At 32.9% G+C, this 8,441-nt stretch overlaps 1 protein-coding gene across 1 annotated transcript; it reads right to left on the bottom strand.

Annotated features, from left to right (window-relative positions):
- Positions 1-5,874: 5,874 nt before the first annotated feature.
- Positions 5,875-7,982, bottom strand: LOC133818391 (probable serine/threonine-protein kinase WNK11). The gene is made up of 3 exons (XM_062251246.1): positions 7,767-7,982; positions 6,744-7,261; positions 5,875-6,509 (listed from the first exon to the last, which is right to left on the bottom strand). The coding sequence occupies exons 2-3, from the start codon at positions 7,245-7,247 to the stop codon at positions 6,099-6,101; spliced, it is 915 nt and encodes a 304-aa protein (XP_062107230.1). The 5' UTR covers positions 7,248-7,261; positions 7,767-7,982; the 3' UTR covers positions 5,875-6,098.
- Positions 7,983-8,441: the final 459 nt, after the last annotated feature.

Below are 8,441 nucleotides of genomic sequence, written 5' to 3'. Positions count from 1 at the left end.
GTTGAAGCTAAGAGAAACTACCTCTACTCGTTCTATTAATTTGAAGCTAAAAGAAAATGCCTCTCAAGATCTGTTGATAGCAAATCATGAGCATGCTTCAAAATATCTACTAACTTTTCCAACTCCTGAAACCATAAAATCACATTTAATGAGTAAAAAAAAGAAAGAAAGGAGGTGTCTCTCAATGCTCCATGACAAAGACAAATAAATTCAATCAACTTTGCATCAAAAGTAGACAAAATTACTTTAAAACAGAAACCAATTTCTCTTATTATTAATTACGATATAGCTTAGTGTTGTTTTTTATATTTGAACTTTTATAGGTACGATATACCTGCAGAAATTTGATTCAGAAACTCATTTCGGCCAAGTTGAGTGGTATCTGATTTTAAACAAAAAAACTTGGAGAGTATTGTCTACTATAACATCCTCCAACTCTCGCTCTTGCTCTGGCTCGTTCTCTCCATTTCCCATTCCAACTGTTTCATATATATATATATATGTGTGTGTGTGTGTGTGTGTGTGTGTGTGTGTGTGCGCGTGTGTGTGTGTGTGTGCTTACAAATTCATATGGATATATGCTTGAAAATTATACAATATAACAAATAGGTTCAATCTATGAAAAATAATTTCTGCAACTAAAAAAATAAGATGTCAAAACCATTATCTTACCATAAACAAATAAATGCACATAAACAAGAGACTATGGAGGTCACCATGTATCAAAACAGATATACATGCTTAATAACTTCAAAACTAGAAGATGCTTGTGGTAAAAATATAGTTTTTGTTTTTTTGCTCAAGTGACCACATCAAACACAGGGGGTCGCAAAATCTATTTCAGCAACACAGAAGCATACAACTTAGACAATACACTACTTTCTTTACATACGTTAACTTTCAAAAAGCAAGAGAAAGCATAAAAGCAGATGAAGCCTATTTAAGCTAACCTACTACAAAGCACATGCTTGGGTCCAAACAAATGCAAAACAACATTAGATAAACCTTATAAGCAGAGGAAACTAATCACATCTTAGTACGAGAAACAAAATAAGAAAGAAAATAATAGAAAATAATTTAAACAACATATCTAGACAAACTCTGGAAAATACAAATAGAAAACTAAAAGACATCATCAAATTATCTGTATCTTCAAAGACAATCATTTCCGGGTACTAAAAATTAAATCCATTATTGCCTTTGATAAGAACAAGCTATATAATTTGAACTCTAAAAAGACTTCGAATTTTTTGATTAGTCTAATAATAATGAAGCTTGTGAATTGGAGCTTGTACATTTTATATAAGACTTATTAAGACTTTGAAATTATATTAAACCAATATGAAGCCAAAAAAATATTAACACTATAAGAGACAAAATATATACTACACCACTTGAAGTAGCTAGAATGAAGCATAATAATATAACCATGAAATAAAATTGGAGAGTGAAGGTTGAAGTAGGTCTCACCATTGCTCCTATAACTATAAGTGCACAGATCTGCATAATAAAAAATTAAATTTACCATATATCAAAAGCAAGAAAGTCATAATAAGGTATGAGCATTGAAAAAAGAGACCCAGAACGCACAAATTCCTTAGAATTCCATTACTCTTCATATAACAAATTTAACCAAGTCATACGAATCAATAAATACAACCATATATCTAAATATAAATTATCCAATTACACACTAGGAATTTGAATGTATATTTACTTATATATATAATCTTTATATGAATGATCATTACAAAAATCAAAAGAAAGAATCAAAGTAAAAAAAAATATATGTTTTATATTATATAGATGGAGACAGAGAATGATTCCAAAATCGAAACTTTGAGGACATGAATGGATGATTCTTATTCTGTACCCAAAGTAATTTAATAATTAGTGACCTTTCATGGTGACTTCCGAAGGGCAAAACTTTTAGAAGTATAATTGAAAAGTAGTTATTTCTCCTGCCCTATTCTTACATTTACACCATATTCTAGTATTCACATATCGATAGGTATATCTCGATCTCAACTGGGTTATTCATAAATTAAGAAATTGATGTCAAAAAGATTCGATCTCCCGATATGTCTCCTTGGTTTTACTAAGACCATCCTTAAAGACTTCTATAATACCACTTCACGATTGAGACCTCCACACATCCTCAACCCTGAGCCAAACACAAAACCAGAGAAGAGAGAGAAAGAAAAAAAACAAAAGCAGAATGAGAAGAGATACATACTGCCGTGCCTACCTTCGTTGAGCCCTTCGACTATGCTGAGCTCTGCCACAGTCGAACCCCACCGATGCACCTGCAAATTAGCAAAAAGAGAGTGAGGCCATATATTAATTCAAATTAGAAAATAGAGAGTGAGGACTTTAACATGGACGACTTTAGTATGGAAAAATAGAACACTAAGGTTAATTACAAAGACAACCTAAATGACTAAGGTCAAATGACTCAAATGTCAAAATTAAGCCAAAATAACTCACCTTCACAGCAATTGGAACAAACTCAGATAGTTCAACTAGTAGCTTAAGCCAAACTCCTTTGTCTCATTGAAGACTTTTATCAAACATATGGCAGCCAATCTCATTTTTTTCTTTATATGTATAAATATACACACAAGTGTGAGAAAGAGTGTAGAATAAACACTTTGTTCATGTGTCTATACGAACAACACTACAGATCAATACACTACAAAATTTTTAGTTTCTTTGATTAGAGAAAAAGAAGCATGCATACCTATCGAACCTCTGAGTCATCCTGCCCCAACGACCCACCAAGCCTCCACGCCGTCCAGCCCCCAAGCCTCCACGTCCTGCCCAGCCCCTGCGCCGTCGAGCCCAGACCTGAGACCCCCCCACCCGCCGTCGAGCCCAGCCCTCGAGCCACCAGTTGTTGCTGTCGAGCCCAGCCCTGAGCCACCAGTCGTTGCTGTCGAGCCCAGCCCCGAGCCCCCTATCGCCGAACAGCCCGACCTTGACCCCTTGCCGCCGTCGACCACCATTCCCCGAGCCCCTGCCGTCGTCGTTCGGGCCTAGCAGAAAATATGCGATAGAGAGAGGGAGAAAGGAAAGTATAAGGATCGGGTGGGAGAAAGGGTTTCTTTCTTCTTTATTTTATTTTATTTTACATGTGAAAAAAGTAGAGAGAGACTATATTATAGTCAGACCAAAATGCTTGCTATTTCAATTTAGTGGGAGTTCCTAAAGGTGCCGCCTTTTTTTCATTTGGTTTTGGACTTTACTGCTTTTTAACCATCCTTACTATAATACTTTTTAAATAGTCTTATCTTCTTGTGTTGTGGAAAGAGGTATTTGGTGTAGTGGCTCTATCAAAAGCAGCTTACATAGATAAAGTGCTTGAACGTTTCTCAATGACAAATTCCAAGAAAGGACGTTTACCGTCCCGCCATGGAATTCATCTTTCAAAGAAGCAGTCTCCCCAGACTCCTGAAGAGGAATATGCAATGAGAAAAGTTCCTTACGCATCTGCAGTTGGAAGTCTGATGTATGCTATGTTGTGTAATAGACCAAATATCTGCTATGCAGTGGGACTAGTGAGCAAGTATCAATCAAACCCAGGACCGGAACATTGGATGGTAGTTAAGCATATCCAGAAGTATTTAAGGCGTACTAGGGATTATATGTTAGTCTACAAGGTGGTGTTCTAAATCCTGTTGGCTACACCAATTCAGATTTTCAGACTGATGTCGATGACATGAAGTCTACTTCTGGAATGGTGTTTACACTTGGGGGTGGAGCTATGATATGGAGAAGCGTAAAGCAGTCTGCGATCTCAGATTCCACCATGGAGGTTGAATACATAGCTGCATCAGAAGCAGCTAAAGAAATAGTCTAGCTAAAGAAGTTCTATTCGAATCTTCGTGTTATTCCAGAAAAGGATAAACCGCTTGTGTTGTTTTGTGAAAATACAGAAGCGATAGCCAACTTGAAAGAACCTCGTAGTCACAAGATGAGTAAGCATATAGAAAGGAAATATCACATTATTCGAGAATATGTGGCCAGGGGAGATGTAAAGGTTATGAAGATTGCATCTGAAGACAATCTTGCAGATTCGTTTACGAAGACACTGCCACAAGCTACATTTGATAAGCATATCAAGGAAATGAGATTAGTAGAATTAAGACATTAGTTTCAATTAGTGAAAGTGGGAGTTTTTTGGGGTTTTATGCCCTAATTAAAACTCAATTTCTTTGTAATCTCATTTTTTTATCAATAAAAGAATAAAAATCATTTTTTAACTTGGTCAATCACTTTGCTCACATGTTTTATTTTCATGATTATTTGTTTAATATAAACTTCAATTAAATCTCGAGCATATAGCTAATCATATAGTGACGTAATCACAGTAGAATATAAATATGATTATATGTTCAAAATAAATTAGTCCTAAAATTAGTTAGTGCACAGGATTTACACTGACTTGTCAATCTACGATATGATCTACTTACACATCGCAGAGTTACATTATTTCCAGAACATTAGCAAAGTAGATAAGATCGGATGTATTTGTTACATCGGACTAGACCGATATTAACAGAGATACGATAAGTAAGCATACCGTTATTATCTATTCTAGTCATATCATATAGTTGACCATAGGTCAATTCAATCTCAATTGTATTATTTGAGTTCTTTGACTTGTTCGTTACCAGCTTACCCTGCGGACTAGCCCATACTTACATCTTGGGAACTCGGTAGTATAATTGAGTGAGAGTGTTAATCATAGATATGAACATCTATAACTTCTGATGAAGAAGTGAAACAATGGTTCTCTTTTAGTTTGGTTCAAGGTGCTAAATGATAGAGATCTCATTTCAGTAATTAATAATAGTTTACTGAAATATCATTTACAAGGAACTAAATGTTTAAAGGATAAAATACAATGAGGGGTCACGAGGAATTAATAAGTTAGTAAATTTATTTGTTAGATTTATGATAACTTATTGGAGCTTGATTTCATTAGCCCATGGTCCCACTGTACCTTGGATAAAATCATCTAGATAGTCTCAATTAATTGATTTAATTATCAATTAGAATTATCAAAGTTGACCAGGTCAATGTTGGATAGTTTCACATGGTTATACAATTTTGAGTAAGAATTGAGAAATAAGGGAGGATTTATTAATTAAGATAAATTTGTTGTATTGTCATTGAAAATCATATACTTCAAAGGCTTAAAAGAGTAGCATTTAGAACACTTTATCTCATTCTCTACTAAAATTTTAGTTTTTCTATTTTACATTGTATTTTTATAATACAATGCTAACTCTACAAAATAAAATCATTTTATCACATTTTAATGTCAAAAAATAGATTAGTTATTGAGTTTTTAATTAATTTATTAAGTTTTTTAGTAAATTTGAATTAATTAGCATTATTTTATTTGTATAGAATTCATTGTGTTTTTACACATAATCTGTTTAAATTTGTTGTATTTTAGTTATTGGTAAATTTTGTGTTTAATTTGTAATCTATTTTCTTATTTTTGAGTGTGTTTCTTCAAGCAAAAGTGAGAACTTAAGTGAAAGAAAACTTAAAAATTGGTTTAGAAATTATAAAACAAAAGTAGTGTAAGAAAAAATATTAAAATCAAAATAGTTGCCCGTTGTTTGGGGCTAGCAAATGTTATATGAGTATTTTAAGATATTCTCATCTAAATATTGAAATCCAACCATTCAAACACATAACAAAATGAATCCAAGGACTCAAGATCCTTCAATGAAGAAGTGCACTTTATTGTTATAGTGGTATATGTATATAAACAAAAAAAAAATTAACAAATTTGTAAACATTCACATCGCAATAGCAAGTTAAAATTAATGAAAAAATGGCTTTCTAGGAAACAATACAGAGCCAAATAACTTCAGATCTTTCATATATAGCAGCATGGAAAGATATTCAAGAAAAGAAATTAATATTCTTAGTAGTAGCATTTCCAAGAAATGCAATTACAGAAGTTGAAATTGAACCAGCTGAAATAGGTAATACTAACAACACTGTTAGTGCATATGTACGAATAGATGTTTCAAAGCTAAGAATCAGCAGAGAGTGAGTGAGACAAGGAGTCCGATGCACTATTCATTAGAATATCTCAACAAAACTGGTGCAGCATCGGTCATGTCATCGTCGAGTTCAGAAAAGAAAGGGTCCTTGAGAAGATCGGGGGCTGAAGGTCTCATCTCTGGCTGAGCAAGGCACTTCTCAATGAATGCATGCATTTCTGGATCAGTAACCTTGTTCAAAGCTTGTGGCTTTTTTCCAGCAACCACCTTCTTGTATATCTTGGCAACACTGTCACATTCGCTGTAAGGTATTTCCATGGTAGCCATCTCAAGCAAGCACATTCCAAACGAGTATATGTCCACCATCTCTGTGTAATCCTCGTCGTACAACTCTGGTGCCATGTACTCGGGTGTCCCCAATATAGAATGCGCTGAGTGGCTTTTGCCTACTATAGCTGCGAAGCCCAGATCACCAATTTTTATCTACAAGGAAGTATATTTGTTTAGGGAAACGGAAATTGGACTCTTTAAATAGTCTGCTCCTAGCAATAGAGATGGAGGGTTCTCTTTTGGAGTTGGATATACTCAACCTCAAATATAAAATGGCTCCTATATATCTTTCAATAAATTTAATCCAAATAAATGTTACAGCATTCTGAATCTGCGGCCATCATATATAGTAGTTGGGAAGAAAAACGAGTCATAAGTTATCATTACCTGGCCAGTGTTGCCATTAACAAAAATGTTGCTGCAATTGAGATCTCTGTGAATAATGCAAGGGTCATGGTTATGGAGGTACTCCAATCCCTCAAGCACCTGTTTGGACCATTTCTTCAAGGCTTTAATCGAAACACAGCGATGCTTCTTGCGGTAATTCCTCAAGTTCCCTGATGTGCACACCTCAGTAATGAAATTGATGATGTTACGTTCATCATCCTTCCACACACTGTAACAAACAATTATGTACTTGTTCTTCAACGTTCTCAATAGCTCAACCTCCGCGTAAATTCGATTGATGAGCGTTAGATCATAGCTGAATTTGTTTAACAAGACCTGATTCCAAGCAACTTCAATGCCTTCCTTCTGATCAAATCCCCTATAAACACTCTTCACAGCACCACACCCAAGTAGGTCATCATAACGCCCAAACCGTCCACTCGGATCAACCTCAACAAATTGTTCGCTATCGATAGCAACACTGTTTGAGTTCTCTACAACCATCTTCAAAGATCAACCTTACCACAACACAATTATAATATATATATATATATAATTAAGATTATTATTAACCTTCTCAAGACAAATCAATCTTTAAAAACTAACCAACTAAATCGAACATGTCAAACAAATGAATTACTACTTACTTCTCTTACCCAACGGAGAACTAATTAAAAAAAATTATTATCATCATCTTCTTGTCTTTTTTTTTTAATTATTTTCTTTTTTCCTAAAATTTAATTTTTGATTGAACAAGTCTTAAGAACGATACATTTGAAGCTAATGCATTTTTAATTCTATTTATAGTTCTTAGAGCTTCGAAAACCAGTCTTGAATATTATAAAAAAAAAACAACAAAGAATTATCAATAAATAAGGAAAGAAATGCAATCTTAGCCAAAGATGGAGAAGGAATCTTCTCAACTCAAGTGCGAGACCAAAATTCTTGCAGATTTTATATAAATATATATTAAAAAAAAATTACATGAAAGAGTGTTGAAGACGGAGAGGAGAATAATAATACCTTGAAATCAAGAAGCTCTGAACTTTTATTTTTCTTCTTTCTTATTCGAAGAAGAGAGAGGTTAGCGTAGAGAGTAGCGTTAAGAGTGTGAAGAAGAGAACTTGTTAAGCCACTTTATTTATAGATGTCGGATAGTCTCAAACGACGTCACTTGAGCATGGCTTCGTAATCGATTTCTCTCTTCTTTTTATTTCCAACAAAATCCAGAGAATTGAATGCATTGGACCGTTTCTGGCTCTATGGATTGACTATGGAGGCCTGTCCAAAAAATAAAAGAATATTTTATTGTAAAAAAAATGCTATATTTTAATTATCCTAAATACAACCAACGTGTATAAATTTAAAATAAATAAATAAAAAATGACATAAATATATTCAATTAAAAATTAAACAAAAATATTGATTATAATTTTTTTAAAACCTATATATATAATTTGATAACTTTTTAAAACATAAATAATATTTTTTTAATATAATAATTTTTTTAAACATAAATAATATTTTTTTTAAAAATATATATAATATAATAACTTTTTAAATATAAATAATAATTTTTTTAATAAAAATTAAGATTATTTATTATGTATTATTATAATGATATTTTATAATATTTAAATTTATAATAATATAATTATTAAATATTTAGTTTTGTATTATATATTATTATAATAGTGA

Source organism: Humulus lupulus, chromosome 2 (genome assembly GCF_963169125.1).
Source record: "Humulus lupulus chromosome 2, drHumLupu1.1, whole genome shotgun sequence".
Lineage (NCBI taxonomy): Eukaryota > Viridiplantae > Streptophyta > Magnoliopsida > Rosales > Cannabaceae > Humulus > Humulus lupulus.
This window is presented reverse-complemented; position numbering and strand designations above follow the sequence as displayed.

What these genes read in the sequence shown, in the direction of transcription:
- LOC133818391 (XM_062251246.1), bottom strand. Translation starts at nt 7,247, where the DNA reads ATGGTTGTAGAGAACTCAAACAGTGTTGCTATCGATAGCGAACAATTT. An exon ending in TTAATGGCAACACTGGCCAG is followed by an intron (nt 6,510 to 6,743) that starts GTAATGATAACT and finishes ACTTCCTTGTAG; the next exon opens with ATAAAAATTGGTGATCTGGG.